This window comes from Leishmania major, chromosome 19 (assembly GCF_000002725.2).
Source record: "Leishmania major strain Friedlin complete genome, chromosome 19".
Taxonomy (NCBI): domain Eukaryota; phylum Euglenozoa; class Kinetoplastea; order Trypanosomatida; family Trypanosomatidae; genus Leishmania; species Leishmania major.
In genome coordinates this window covers 202,893-218,466 of record NC_007260.2, presented here as the reverse complement: position 1 = coordinate 218,466, position 15,574 = coordinate 202,893, and the positions used below count along the sequence as shown (strand labels likewise).

The window sequence follows — 15,574 nt, the reverse complement described above, 5'->3', positions numbered from 1 at the left end:
AGCGCCCATGCACGAATACATCAAGACACAGCTACGCACTCAGACACACAGGTCCTACCGAAACAAACAACACTGGCACCCGCGCAAAGTTAGGCGGAGGTGTCACTGCACCCAAGGCCAACAAAATCAGAAAAAAATACACGGGCAAAAGAGAGAGGGAAGGAGGTGCGGGAGAGTGTGTGTGGGGGGGGGGGCGCTGCTGAAAAGCCTTGCACACGACGCAGTGCCTACTTCCTCCACTTTCGCGTCACTCAGAAATCCTTCTCTTTGTTCACTGGCACCGTGATCCGCGAACCGCGATGTATGACATAAATGCCGACAATGAACATGAGCGCCCCGACAAAGAACCCGGTACCCAGCATCACAGAGGAAGTGCGGACCGCAGAGCAGCTGCGGACATATTCGCTCTGCGTGGTGAAGCTGCTGTTGTAGCTCTGCGTCTCGACTGTGTTGGCGATCTTGTCAATGATGAAGTTGCAGTCCAGCAGCGGCCACACGTACGACAGCGCAGTGCTCGCATTCGCAGCAAAGTCGGCAGCCTGCAAAATTTGAATGGCGTACGTCCTGGCATGCAGATCCAGCGCTTCGTAGTTTACACACCGCGATGAGCACAACCTCACTGTACACTTCTCCAGGTACTCCATGCCCGTCTGGTTGGCACATAGCGTGTTCGTCAGCATCGGCTTCACGTATGTGCTCAGAACAACGTCCACCACGTCGTCCAGCGAGTCGCACTGGCTCTTATCGGTGATGCTGTTGCCGCACATGAAGATGTGGTTTTTAGTCTCCAACGAGTAATGCGGATCGTTGTCACAGAAGTTCAAGAGCTCCGCGCAGGCGCTCTGCGAGACCTGCTGCTCCTGGCTCTGCACCTGAGCCCGCAGCGCTTGGAAGTTGAACTGCTTCTCGCACCACGGCACCAGGTACCACTGGAAGACGCCAGGCTCACGACCACGCTGGAGGCCCACCTCGCCGCAGCCAGCGGACAGCACGTAGATGCATATCGTGAACAACACCGCAAGCAACGCAAATGCAAGCGCGAACACGAAGTACAGGCAGCTCCACGCAATCGGGCAGATCCCATTGCAACGGCACAGCACAAAAACCAGCATGCACAGCATCAGGAAAACACCCACGCTGCCGACACAGCACACCACAATCTCGGCAGCGCGGAAGTACTGGAGGTAGTTGTTGCGCGCCAGATGCACGTAGTGGGTAATATCATCGTTCACAGCGTCAAAGGTCCTAAGGTCGATCGACGGTGGTATCGGTGGGTCCGCGCTGTAGTTTGTCAGCAGCATCGTGATGTTCGCACGGATGTCGTTGAAGTAATTAAGCGTGCGATACTCGGTGTCATGGATAATTTGCGTGGCTGCCTGCTCCAGTAAGACGGAGCCATACACCAGCAGCACGCACACGCCGCACGCCACAAGCACCGAAATCACGATCAGCATCCATAGGCAGCAGCGGGCAACGCCGAGGTCCGTCTCCGCCTTCGGCTTCACATACGCCTCGCAGCAGCTGCAGCAGTGGCAGCAGAACAGAATCGGCAGCCCAATCACCGTAAAGATGAAGATGAGCGCAGCGAAGGCGGGATACAGGTAGTAGGGCCACTGAGACCGGATGCGATCCGTGTTCCCCAGGCACTCCAGCAGGCTGTTGTTAGGGGACGGAGCTTGCCACACCATTTGGCACGCCAGCGACTGCTGCGCCGAGACGGCTGTCGCTGCCAGGCACATGACGAGGGCGAGCAGAGCGCACACGAGAAGCGTTGTCTTGGCCATTTTGTGTGTCGGTGTGTGCGCGCGCGCTGTTAACCGCTGCTTCTTCGGCAATGAGAGGTGGGACGAGTTGAGAGAGGGGGCGGGGAGGGGCGGGCAGGAGAAGGGACACACCATAGGAACAGATGAACAAAGAGAAAGCGACCGTGAAAAGGACGAGTGCAGGACCTACCGAAAAATGGAGAAGGGAATGAGGAAGACAAAGGGAGGTGGGGAGGAAAGGGCGTCGCAAGCGAGAGGGGATCTGAAAACAAGCGAAAACAGAAACACAGGCACTCCTGCGACCAAGACAACTCTGTGAGGAAAGCAGCGAGTGGGCGGTTTTCTGGAGCGTGTGAAGCGATGGACGTCTCTTGTTGCCTTTGGCTCTCTGGATAGGGGGTGTTGGAGATGATAATGGTCCCTCTTCAAGGAAAAAAAAGCAGAGAAGAGGCACAGCTAGCTGCTGGTGCGGTGTACCTGCGCGTCTTCTCTCTCTCTTTCCCAGGTTAGACTGTATAGTTTCTGTTCTTCTCTATATCTGTATGTTTATGGCAGGGATTCAAGGAGCTCGTCTACAGGGTGAGCAGAGGAGGGGAGGGGTGAGAGAGTTAAACTCACGAGGTCGTCAAATCACAGGTGTGTGTCTGTGTGTGTGGGGGGGGGGGCGTGTGGAGGGGGGGGGGTTGCAGGCTTTCCTCTTTCTGTTCCCCGGGTGCTGCTTTAATACACGCTTCGATGCCTCACACGAGAATAACAACAAAAAACAAGAGAATACGGGTGTGGCGGCTTCACAGAAGTCTGCGACCCCTCACCGGTACAGACACACACACACACACACACACACACACTTGCGGAAAAGGCGCGCACTGTGAAGGTAGAAAAGGGTATAGATGTATAGAGTGCAAGAGCGTGTCTGTTTGCCTGTGCGTGTGTGAGATGAAAATACACGCGCAGTGAGGCGTGTAAAACGAAGAAGATGGGATGAGGAGGGGAGGGAGGGAGGGAGGAAAGGCAGACCAAAAAAAAAGGAAACAGAGGAAGGGGAGCTCACACAGCAACTGCAGGTTGAGCACACAAGAAGAGGATCGAACAAGGAAATACATGAAACTGAAATCAACAACAGCAACAACAAAAAAAACGGAACCCGACCACGTTCGGCAGAGTAAACTTCAAGGGAAAGTGTGTGCGAGGGGAAGGAGGTAGGGAATGTGGTGAGCGAAAAGAGGAACGCGATCAGAGCGTTAAAAGATGGGAATCTCTTGAAGTACAATGTATGTGTGTGCGCGTGGGTGGGTTTGCATGTGTGGACATGTGCGTTGAGAAAGGGGCGAGAGAGCCATGGCAACAGATGAGGCGGAAGGGAGGGCGAGGAATGAAGGGGGAGAAGACGGTCTGCACCGCTGTGAAAGGATAGCCAGAGATGCATGCGCACGTGCGCAATCCAATCACGTGTGCCCTCACTTACGTAACCGCATGCGAAATAGTATCCCCAACTTCTTCACCGACGCCGGTAGCGAGGCGTATGGCTGCACACGTCATTGCTCCGTCCTCTATGCTTCATCGGAGGAGGAGGAGCACGCGGTGGAAGGTGAGGAAGTAGACATGGGGGTCTTTTTTTCTTGGCTTTGCTTCTCAGCGGTTGTTTCGCATCTTTCTTTTCCAGAGGGTCATGATCACGCGTAAGGGAAGGGGGAGGCGAGATCAGCGCTCTTCTCGCCGCCCGTGAGTTGTACATCCGCAGCCAACGACGACCGCTGGCGTTCTCTCGCCCTTTTCTCCATGTACGTTTCACATACAGAGAGAAAGCTATCGAGAGGCGCTCGCGCAAAAACAAAAACCGAAAAAAAAGAGAGCAGCCGACTGCTCGGCGCGTCATCACGAGGGTCTGCACCCCCGATAACGTGTATGTACACATGCACAGAAGCAGACGGGATTGCTGTGCGGCACGCGTGCACTGTTTCGGTCTCCATTCAGTGAGCATGTTAGCCTCGTGCCGTTGTCGCTTCCTCGCTCAAGTTTCTCGTTATTGCGCATAAGTAGCCGGCGCGTCGCTGCACATCGCCTCCGCCCAGCGAATGGCACTCCCACACAGCTTCGCCCCGTCTCCGTCCGCTGCGGCCATCGCCGAGGCGACGGCGGAGTCGTCCGCGAAGCGGAGGAAAAGAGAGAGTACGATGGTGCGCAAGTCCTCCAGATTCACGCCAGAACCGGCCATGCCGACGGCCACACCACCCAGTGATGAGGCCGCCTCCTCGGTGATGTTTGTGTTTGATCCTTGAGTCATGGGCTCGTGCGACACGCCGCAAGCCTGAAACAGCGGCCAGGCACGACGGAGCGCCGCGAGCCAGAAGGCGCCACTTAACTCACCGACGTCCACCGGCTCCGCATCGGCCGGTGACATGAGCGACAGCTTATGCAGCGAGGCCATCGACGGTGCGGCAGCCACTGCCGTTGTTGCGGTAGCGGGCGGGCTGAGCAACGCAGCCGCCATGACGAGCAGTTGAAACCCTGGCGCCATGGCCGGAGCTGCTGGAGGTGACGGCGCGGCGGTGGTACCGCCGTTGGCAGGCAGCGGCGGTAGCACCGCATCCACCACACCCTGCACATTCCACGTCTGGTTGAGAGGCATCACCGCATAGACGGACAGGACGCGGCCCCACACAAAGTGCAGCGCCGCCTCAGCGGTGGCCGAAGTGGCGGTGCCGGTGCCTGGACTGCGCCAGCCATCCCCGTTCTCCCTCGCCGGAGTCCACATCCACGACTCCGGCTCCCCGGCGAAGGCTGAGGTGGCGCTATGCAAGCGAGCGGCGTGGTTGTTCTGGCATGACGACATCCGCACCTGCTGTGGTCGAGCGCTGGGCTGCGCACCCTTAGACCTGTCACTCTCCGCTGCCTCCGTGACGCTTGCCGCTGACCGCAATGGGCGCAGCAGCCGCAGGCGCACCGGCGCTTCGTCGTACGGTAGCAGTTGCGTCGGCAATGAAGCTACTGGAATGCTGCAGAGCAATTGGCGCCACGTATCGGTCAGGGTGGGCGCTGAGGTTTGGTCGATGTACTTGGCCGCCACACCCAGTGCCAGCTGCAGCTGCCACGACGGACCCTCGGCAAACGTCCAAAGGCATTCCGCAGCGGCGGCGTCGATGGTGGCGCGCCAGTCGCAGGAGGTCGCCTTGCCACCATCGCTGCAGCTTTCGGCGCTCGCCTTGGGTGACCCTGCACCGGCGAAGAGCGGGTGGGCGAGAAGAGCGTTGCACAGCCGCAGAACCATCAACCGACACTCCCACGTGTTCGCCGACCGCGTGCGCCACCACGGTGTCGCGAGCTGGTCCGCTGCGGCGTCGAGTGAGGGCAACACGTGGGACAGTAGATCGCGCCCGCTCGCCACTGCGTCGTCAACAGCCGCGTCAATCGGCGGCACATCGCGAGGAAGCCATCGCTTGCTGTACTCTATTGTGAGGCCCACGCCGATGGTGAGGAGGTCCGCATTGGTGCACGACAAGCACGTCACCGCGGCGTTCCGTACGCATGCGGCGAGCGGTCCATCAGGGCCGCTAGACGCAGCCATTCCATGATCAGCGGTGCAAGGGTAGTCTGCAACAGCGTGGAAGACGATAAGCCAGTACGCACGCTGCAGGCTCAGCTGCAGAGGGAGCGTGCTGTGCGTCTCGTGCTTCGCCTCGCTGTCGTCGGGGCTGTCACACAACGGGGTAGACGCCGCGCCGCAGTGAGTGTTGCCCGCAGTCGGGAAGGGCCCCAGCAGGGTGCGTGCCAGCTTGCCCGTGAGGAACTGGACAAAGGCCTCCTCAGAGTCCGTCGCCGCAGCTGCAACAGCCTCACCGTTGCTCTCGGCGTTAATAGCAGCAGAGGCGTTTGGGGGCGGCGCCGGCACAAAGGATGCGCTCATGACGCGTGCAACGGCCTCGCGGACGGCCACGGTGCCGTGCCGCAGAAGAAATGGCTTGGTGCTGCGCAGCACGTACCGCTCCAACACGTAGGCCGCGGTCCGCACGTCGAGCTGGCGCGCGATGCGATAGAGAAAGCCGAAGGCGCAAGCGACCGGCAAGCCATTGCAGGTGTCGATGATGGCTCTCTGGCGGGATGACAACGACGCCGAGTTAGGTGTGTTGAAAGACCCGGCCGCCACAGAAGCCGCTCGGTGCGTCGCCGTAAGGAGTGCCTCACTAAGGCTGCGTCGATGTCGTGGGCTGGCGGTGTCGCCTTCAGCCGCCGACCCTTCCCCAGGGAGTGGAGAGCAGCCTCGAGCGGCTGCAGCAGCTGTGTGTCCTGCCCCAGCGACGACTCCACTCGAAAAGGCAATGCTGCGTCGCGTCGAACCGAAGAACGGCAGCAGCGGCGACCCACCCATTGTTGCGGCAGCCCCTTCCTCTTGCTCGGCATCATCCGCCTCACCAGAGACAGGGACAGTTTGTGATATGTGAAGCAGCGGGACCTGGGCCGCCTCACGGCTGAACGCGAACGCCAAGGACTCCATGAGATAGCCATACTCGTCTGGGTTCTTTTGGAGTACGGCCACGATGCCGTCGGCATGTTGCACGAGAGCCTGCCAGCAGGCCCGTATGCACGCGGGAGGGAACTCATCGCGGTGAGCAAGCAGATGACCCAGGACGTTGTCGAGCACCTCGCTGTTGCCATCCTCAACACAGCAATCGAGGAGCCGCTGCAGCTGCTTGTGCGCGATCAGTACGTCCACGAGGATGTCGCTAAGACCTGGACGCAGGGCGTAGTTGTGCTTGGCGAAGTGCTCAAGTGACAATGCCGCGGCCCGCTCTTGCAGCTCTGCGTGATCGCTGCGCAGCGCCAGAGTAGCCTGGAGTGAGGTTGAATGAACATTGACACGCAGCACCGGCACGACGCGAGCTCCGTCAGTGCCGCCACCGCCGCTGGTACTGCCAGCGAACTCGCGAGTGGAGAGGATGTCGCCGAATGCTGCAGCCGCATGGCGGTCCAGCTTGCCGTCGGCGTCGATAACGTGATCCTTAGGCAATGCCGCTGCGGTGCCGCGCTGGGCCTTCGTGGCGACCTCTTCCCGCTTGCCTTTTTTAGCCTTTCGGGGGCCGGTGGACACCTTGGCTGTTCCTGTCACCGTTGGTGCATCGGGCTGCCGGTAGAAGCGGCCGCGGTACAGGGTTGTCAGAGGCGCCGCCGCCGCGGCGTCCCTGTTTGCGTGCAACGCCGCCTTCTCGCGCAGTGGCGACGTCGGCAACGAGGGCGTGGTGGTCTCCACTGCCGAGGCGCCTGTTCGCGTGCGTGATGGGCCCTCCACGGTTGCTCCTTCGGATTCCTCTTGCAGTCGCTGCACCACGGCATGCTGGTGAAGAATGCGTTCGTTCTGCTGCTGCTGAAGAACCTCGTCCACCGCGTACTTTGGCTTGTCCAGCACGACATCCTTTCGGCTGCCGCTGGCGGTGTGGACAAGAGTGCTGGCGGTGGGTCGAGCGTAGCGCGGGTACGCCTGCAGCGCATTCGCCCCGCCGGCGAGCTCGCTGTTGTCGATGAGGGCCAGTCGGTGCTGCAGGGCACGTGTCGAGTCATTGCCAGAGGCATCCCCACCGCCATCGGGCCAGTCTGCCGCGGTGTCTTGCGCTGCAAACCTCACGTCCGCCGCCGAGCTACTGCGGGCCGCGCTAGTCAGCTGCGACGCACTCGTGACAGGGTCGAATAGCTTCTTTTTTGCAGTGAGGGTCACCTTCTCAACGCTGCTGCTGAAATTGTTGTTTGGCTTCCCACTCGTCACTTCTAGCAGCCTCGCGGTGGAGGTGGCGTTTCGCGGCTGCACGTACGCGTCCTTGCTTGTCCCCACGGCGTCTAGGCCGTGCATCGGCAGCGTGTGACCGGTGAAGTGCTCGTAGAGGTATTCGAGTACCGTGAGAGCCGCGTTCGGTTCCCGACGCAGCACCGCATCAATCAGCGGTTGCGTTACAGTGGTGCAGCTGAGTTGCTGCAGCGCACGATGCACCTGTGACCATACATCCCGCTTCGTGGCCGCCGCGGCGCCCATGGGAAGTCGCTCGAGATCCAAGTACTTGGTGCCGCTATAGCGCGCCACGATCTCTGCCGCAAGGTGCCCGGTGGCCAAGTCACGCTTTGGGTTCTGTATGGGCGCAGAAAGGTCAAGGGACTGCACCCACTTGATCACCTCTCGCTGCATTTTGGATGGGAGGAGGTGGGGCGAGCGGGCGGGCGGAGCTACTTGATGATGAAAGAAAGGACGAGAGAGAAGAAAAGGTGTAAGCAACGGCGCGCGCGCACACACACACACAAGCAAACCAGCAACAACAACTAAACGGCCCAGTCACCCTTCCAAAGCCTCTACAACCAGAGAAGGACTGTAACCGTCACAGGGCCACACGGCGTGTGTCCAATGCGTGTGTGTGTGTGTGTGTGTGTGTTTGTGTGCGCGAAACAGGGCAAGGTCAGATATCGTTGCCGCCTCTCTCTCTCTCTCCCTCTCTCTCTCTCTTGTTCACGCTTTCGCTTCCACTTAACAGGAAATCTACAGAGCCGGACAGCAGGCCCGTGTCACCCAACGGCTTGCCCTCTCTCTTGCGCCAGCTCATACGCGCATCCACAGACACGCCATATGCAGATTAGTTTGAGTACGTTGGCCGCATCCCATCAGCGCGCGCGGGCGTGGCAGCAAACAATGCCACGGGGCAAGAAGGAACGAGACCAGGGTTGATTCGTGCACGCATGTGGCGATGCCAGTGCGTGTGGTGCGTGTCCGCGCGGCGAGGCGGTGTGTGCGAGGGTTGGGGGTAGGAGGAGGAGACGCCGTGCACCAAAGCAAAAGAAAAAAAGCAGAGGAGGACAAGACGGTGACACAGGTACATCCAACAAGCCAGGCAAGTTGGCGGTGCAACGTTGGGCGCAGAACGCGCTGGACCACAAGATGATCCGAAACGGACGGCGAATCGGCCGAGGCCAAGCGCCGCCTCCCTTGCACAGCAAGCACGCCCTGCGGTCCTTCCAGCGGCGGAGAGTTGCGGCGGGGAGGGGAAGGGAGAGAGGGGTGGGTGGGTGGGAAACACACTCGACCGAGTCTGCGCCTCCGCCGTCGGTTGACCCTTTGAACCGCCAAATCCTCGGAAAGGATATGCTGACCCAAAGACCGCTACGCCCGGGGGAAAAGGTTGGCGACGCGGTCCCCGTCGTGGTTATACTCCAAATCCTGAGAACCGCTGTGCCCGCGCACATAAACAGACGTCTTCTCGGCTTACACCTTAGGCAGAAGAGAAGCGATACACAGTACACAGAAATTTCCTGCTGTGACGGGGCAAGACAGGCACCCTTGCACGCCCGGAACACAAGGCGAACCAGACACATCGCGCATCCCTGCCTTTAGACGATTGGGAAGAGGCACGCGGTTTCACCTCCGCACCTCTCACCTTCTGTTCCCCTCGCCGCGGGAGCACGCACTAACATACAAAGAATGGAGAGCGTCAGCCCGGCAGCCGCCGAGTGCGCAAGACAACGATAATGACGCAGAGAGCGGCATTCGCAACGCCCTCTTACTCTCCACGGGACACAACTTTACCTTCCCGCCACATCCCCGTCTATCACAAGTCCCCATTCCGCGTGGTGCGAAAGCAGACGTAGAAACACGCGCCACGGCAATACACCGACACGGTCATCTCAGCACGGCCCCTGCCCCCATCCCCCACAGACACACCCGGCACCCACCTCCCACCACCGGCTCCGCAGGCCGCCCCGCAGACGCCTCCCATTACCCGGGCCACCACCTCGTCCATCCCTCCCGGTGGCGCAGGCTCCCCACAGTTACCCAGTCAGGGCCGCGGACGTGATACGCCCGAGCCACCTTCACACGCTGACGAGCATGCCCATGACGCAAGCGCGTGCACAGTCGCAGACCGCTCCGACGCAACGCCGTCCGCGACCCCGCCGCCGACGTCAGTGGCGACGTATCGCACTGACCCCACAAGGCCTTCGGTGCTTGGTAACGCCACCGCTAGATGTGGCTCGGCGCTGGCAGGGATAAGGGGGAAGGGAGGGGGGCTTCTCGGCCTTGCGCAACAGTAGGTGGTAGACCCTGCTACCAGGCTGCGGTGTCCCCTCCCCCGTAATCCGACTACAGCAGTGCGTGAAGAGCTCCTCGTTTCAGCGTGCCCCGATTCCACCCACGAACACATGTCCGCAGCACAGACGCAGATGCAGCCACTGCTCACCCGCCTCCGCTGCAGCCTCCCCCCCCCCCCACACACGGCTGCGTCCGGGTCCTGCGAGGGCAAAGCCGTCCTGCCGTCGAATCGGGGGGGGGGGAAGGTACGTCTAGCGAGCTCTTCGTGGCCTTTGCCCGTTCCTCCCCCGCATGCGTGCTGTGCAATCAGCATCCGACAGGCGGTCCCGGCGGTGGGCAGCGTGCCTTGACCACAGCGGGCCGCGTCCAGGGCCCTTACTCGAGGGCGGAAGCAGCGGCCTCTGCCGTGCGGGTGATAGGCGGGTGGGGGGCTGGTCCACGTGCATGCCGGATGACCTCAAGCAGGACGTTGGCCAGCTGCAGGCCAGGGCCCGCTGAGACCCTCTACACCCAACCTGTGCGCGTGTGTCGTGTTGCGCAATCGCCGTCGCCTCAAGCCGCGGCATTCCACAAGATCGCGCAGTGACTCTCCACACTCCCGTCTGCAGGACTCGATGGCGCGAGTTCAGGGTGCTCTCGTCGTGCTTCCCGCATCGGCGAAGCGCCAGCCCACACGGTCGGAGGTGGGAGATGCCGCACATGGTTCGCACGCATGTCGTGTGCATGTGTGTGTGGGGGGGGGGGCGGTCGATTCGCATGGATCCCCTCCTGCCCTCTCCGCGCCTCACCGTTGCTCCGCTGACCTCCTCATGCCGCCTTGCGTGGATGCGACACACCACGCCAGCGGTGGCTGGCAGCGCGTGCACACAGCCCTCGCACTTGTGGATCATCGGGCCTGCACTTGTGCGCATGCCCCGCTGGCGGGGCACCGAGACGCCACCGGCGTGCCTCTCGTCTCTTGCTGCGCCGCAATGCCGAGAACGAGGGAGACCACCGGCCTTACAGGCCTGCGGGGGTGACACGCGTCTCCTGCACAGCACGGGCTTGCAGCGACGATGCGTCACGGAACCGAGCCGCTCAGCACCGTGGGGCACTGCTCAGCGTCATGCCAACTCCTCTGCATGCAGCGCAGGCTACGCCCACGACTCCGCCCGCCGACGTCAAGAGTCCACCAGCCGTGACCGAGGGCAGATGGCAGGAGCACACGGGAGAGAAAGGCGTGCGGGAAAGACTCCCAACGCGTCTCCTCACCCACGGCACCCCAAGAAGGGCAGCAGGCGCACCCCTCTCAGGAAGCCGCTCGTGGTCTCGAGCGAATGCGACCCGCCTCCCCTTCCTCCCCGCAGTCTGTGTTGCGTTGAGTATTCCTCAGATTTTGATTTCGCTGGGGTCTTCGGCGGGAATCGGAATGCCCCATTCCCTCAGCTGCTTCTGATAAAAGGGTATGCCGTCCTTCCAGTCCGTCAGAAGCTCTACCGCTTCTGGTGTGCACACCATCGTGTGCTCAAACTGCGCGGTGCGCTTGCCATCCTTCGTGGCACTCGTCCAGTTATCAGGCCATGTGACATCCTGCCACGTGCCAAGGTTGATCATCGGCTCAATCGTGAAGACGTGCCCGGGCTTGATGAGGCCGGGACTTTTGTTGTCCTTGTAGTGGCAGACGTTCGGTGCCGTGTGGAAGAACTTGCCGATACCATGTCCGGTGTAGCTGCGCACGACAGAGCAGCCCGACTTCTTCGCCCGTGCCTCGATGGCGTCACCGATGTAGCGGTAGAGTTCATCCGGCTTCACAACGCCGATGCCCGCCATCATGCAGGCATACGCCGTGTGCACAATCTTCACACTTTCCTCGTCTGGCCTGCCGACAAACACCGTTTCGTTTAAGTCGCCGTGGAAGCCGTCGAGGTAGCAAGAGACGTCGATGTTCACGATGTCGCCCTCCTCGAGTGGGCGGTTGTCTGGAATGCCGTGGCAGATGATCTCATTCACGCTGGTGCAGACGGACTTGGGGAAGTTGTAGTAATTCAGCGGCGATGGGTACATGCCACGCTCGATCGTCGCCTCGTGGACGATGCGGTCGATTTCGTCGGTTGTGACGCCCGGCTTCACCGCCGCGCAGGCGATGTCCAGCACTTCACGCGAGAGCGCGTTCACACGCTTGATCTTGAGGATGTCGGAGCTCCGGCGCAGCTCGGCGTTGTTGTAGTCTTCGTGCAAGTTCTTGAGGCTGTGTGCAACGACGCGGAGGCTGCCTCGGTCTTTCTCCTCCAGCTCGGAAACGCCGTCGTTTCGCTCCGCGTAGTCGGGCCGCGCTATCTCCTTTGGCACAGCACGGCGTGGCGTGATTTTTCCAGGACGGAGTGGCCCCGTGAAGTTGAAGAGCCGCTCGTCTACCTCCGTCATGGTGGGGATCGTGGCGGGCAGGTTCTTCGTCTCAGTGTGCTTCAGCTTGTGCGTTCCCCAGTGCGCCCGGAAGCAGTCCTGCGTGCAGAAGAAGCTCGGCGGCAAGCTCAGTTTCTTGCAAGTGGGGCACTGCAGGCCGGCCTCGCCGACGCCGCAGCCTTCGCAGGGCATTATAGGGGAGGGAGGTATCCGAAGTGCTTGAGCGAGAGGAAACGAAAAGAAGCGGGAGGGTGCGGGGTGCGTGTGGCGCTGATGGGGCAGCTACTCTGTGTGTGCTTGTGTCTCGGCTCTTCTGTATTATATACTTCGCAGCGCTTGGTGTGCCGGGCAAATAAGTATATATCTGTGTATAGGCGTTTTCCCCCTTTCGTCGGTGTCGGTGGCGTTGGACTGCCACAGTCCTGGCAGCGCACGTACGTGGAGGTGGTGTGCTGTGTGTTGGCCGGAGAGAAACGGAGATGTACCACAAGGATAGAGCAACGGTTGAGGCAAGGAGGAGATGGGCAGCGCAGCTATCATCGACTTGAGGTGGCGGCAACTACTCGCTCAGCATACCTTGCGACCCCCTTCGGCGCAAGCGCTTACCGCATCGGTGTGTTGGCCCCGGTGCGCTCACTGTGTCATATGTTGCTTGTACAAGACAGGGCAACAACGACACGATAGCGGGCGTCGTGCGACATGCTCGACGGCAAGGCAGCGCTCTCTTCTTGTGTGGAATTTGCCTTATCAACGGACAAGGGCCTCCTCCTTCGCTGTCCATGCACAATCATGATATCCTTCCCTTTTTCCTTCTTCTGGCCAGCTTGAAACAACAAGCGTATCCTGTTCGTATTGGAGTATCATGTGTGGTGGACTTCCCACAGAGGCGTGCGCTGACGCCGAGCGATACCGGCACACCGAATGCGACGGGCAAGAGGAGCGGGTGATCACAGTGCGAAACATGAAACGCTGATGGCATCGTGCCGACGAAAAAGATGCACTCGTTCAAGAGAAACACACGAAGAACGAGAGGGGGGAGGGACGCGATCATGGTTCCCTTTTCCAACATCTGTCTATTGTACTGCCGTACAACACGAGCCTCACTTACCCCCTCCCCCCCCCACACACACAGACACACCCGGCACCCACCTCCCACCACCGGCTCCGCAGGCCGCCCCGCAGACGCCTCCCATTACCCGGGCCACCACCTCGTCCATCCCTCCCGGTGGCGCAGGCTCCCCACAGCTACCCAGTCAGGGCCGCGGACGTGATACACCCGAGCCACCTTCACACGCTGACGAGCATGCCCATGACGCAAGCGCGTGCACAGTCGCAGACCGCTCCGACGCAACGCCGTCCGCGACCCCGCCGCCGACGTCAGTGGCGACGCATCGCACTGACCCCACAAGGCCTTCGGTGCTTGGTAACGCCACCGCTAGGTGTGGCTCGGCGCTGGCAGGGGATAAGGGGGGAGGGGGGCTGTCTGGCTTCCCCGCACACGGTGTGGCCGCGGACCCTGAGCACCGCCCACTGAGGCGTTTCCAGATGCCATCCGGGCAAACAAGCATGAGGAGGGAGGGGTGAAGGCAGGACATGAGCAAACCTGTACAGAAAAGGGGCGCGTGTGTATGAAAGGATGTGTGCGTGTATGCGCGTGTTGGCAGGAACGGCACTCGTACCGAGTCGTGCAGTACCACGCCAGTGGCGGCCAACACGCGCACACATGCGCACGCAACGACAACAGATGACGTGGAGAGGGGAGAGAAAGGCTAGTTGGGGATCGAAATCTCAGAGAGGGACCCATAATAGCGTGAAGAGCATTCGGAAACAAGGACGAGAGAGGCTCAGCCACTATCCGACACACTCATGCACACACACAGACCGTACACACGCGCGCGGTATGGCACACAATACACACACATGCAGACACAGACATACAAGGACATGCCATACGCACGTACAAACAACCCGCGTCCTAAAAGAAGAAGCACATACACTCAGAGACCAAGGAGGAAGGGAAGGGAGAGGGTCGAGAGACACGTTACAGGAAGTGACGGTGCCACAGACCCTACACACAGACAGACACACACGCACACACACACATTGCGTCACTGTGAAGAGATCCCGAGAACAAATGGAGAAAGGATGGGGTGGTGACATTGGTAGAGAGGGACTCGGGAATCAGCCCAACCACTGGAACGACAAAAGAGAGAGACAGAAGGGCGTGGGGTGTAGGGGAGGGGGGGGGCGAGGCGGTGACGGAAGAGACAGAGGCGGCGATGGGCGGAGTAAGAGGCGGGCGCCCACCCAAGATGCACGCGTAGCGGACTCTCTCGTTCACCCTTTCGCCGTCTCCTCTGCCTTCCCCTTTCCTTCGTCCCCGCCCCCATCCCCCGATGGGAGCACAACCACACGTGTTGCCTATCCGAATGGAGGAAGCAGATCTGGAGCAATGTGCTAAAAAAAAAGGAACGAGAGAGGGCAAGAGAACGGGAGATGGGGGTGCGATCGAGCAGCAGAGAAGGCACGCATCTCACGCTTCAACTCGTCTGTACTCGAGAACTCGACACCAAGCCGTACCCTGACAGTGGGAGTAGCGATAGTGTGCATGGATGTCCAAACCCTCTGCCGTTATAGAATGAATATATATGTGCGCACGCGCCAACACGGAAAAGGGAAAAGGAAACCGGCATCGCGAGACCACCCTTACCAGACAAGATAGCAGCACGCCACGCCTCGCATGACGGAGCACCTGCAACACTTTCTAAAGCAAGACAACAACGAGATACGAGCGCCATAGGAAGGTGGCCGAAGCAGTCGCAGCAGCATCGGAAAAAGGGTGGTCGAGCTCACGCACACGAAACGGAAAAAGCGTAAATGAAGCAACGGCACGGCGAACAACAACTCCGAAGCACCCAAAGAGGCCCGTGAAGCGGAAGTGCTGCGCTACAAAACAACGTGGTTTTGATAGCGGGACTGGGGTCCGAGGCATCAGTCTAGATAGATGCGTAGGTGTGTGTGTGTGCGTGTTTTGTATGTCTGCGCGCGCTCATCGAAGGAGAAGCAGGTGGTCCTGGCGCTCCCTCGCCTCCCTTTCCCGTCGGCACGGCCATAAACCACGCTCGCGAAGGGTTTGACGGGGCCATTGATGCAGAGCTAAACAGCTGCTCCTCTGAGGTGAGAGAAGCGACTGAGTGCGCGGAAGGATAAGAAGCACGCAGCAGTGCAGTGGGGGAGGGGGGAGGGGGAAGGAGGCGTCACGGATGTCCCCTTCCAGTGCGCAGGTGTGACGACTCAGGGACGAAGAAAAATCCCCGAAGGAGAGCAAGAGCGGGAGATTAGGGCGTGGGGTGCAGTGTATGGCGGAGGCGAT

The 15,574-nt window shown here is 60.5% G+C and overlaps 3 protein-coding genes across 3 annotated transcripts; all 3 read right to left on the bottom strand.

Annotated features, from left to right (window-relative positions):
• Positions 1 to 251: 251 nt before the first annotated feature.
• LMJF_19_0570 (conserved hypothetical protein) lies at positions 252 to 1,898 on the bottom strand (the record flags this gene model as incomplete). The annotated part of the gene is made up of 1 exon (XM_001682581.1): positions 252 to 1,898. The coding sequence occupies one exon, from the start codon at positions 1,896 to 1,898 to the stop codon at positions 252 to 254; it is 1,647 nt and encodes a 548-aa protein (XP_001682633.1).
• A 1,888-nt stretch (positions 1,899 to 3,786) lies between these two features.
• LMJF_19_0560 (conserved hypothetical protein) lies at positions 3,787 to 7,932 on the bottom strand (the record flags this gene model as incomplete). The annotated part of the gene is made up of 1 exon (XM_001682580.1): positions 3,787 to 7,932. The coding sequence occupies one exon, from the start codon at positions 7,930 to 7,932 to the stop codon at positions 3,787 to 3,789; it is 4,146 nt and encodes a 1,381-aa protein (XP_001682632.1).
• A 3,255-nt stretch (positions 7,933 to 11,187) lies between these two features.
• LMJF_19_0550 (putative methionine aminopeptidase) lies at positions 11,188 to 12,393 on the bottom strand (the record flags this gene model as incomplete). The annotated part of the gene is made up of 1 exon (XM_001682579.1): positions 11,188 to 12,393. One exon carries the CDS (start codon positions 12,391 to 12,393, stop codon positions 11,188 to 11,190), a length of 1,206 nt encoding a protein of 401 aa, XP_001682631.1.
• Between the last annotated feature and the right edge of the window lie 3,181 nt (positions 12,394 to 15,574).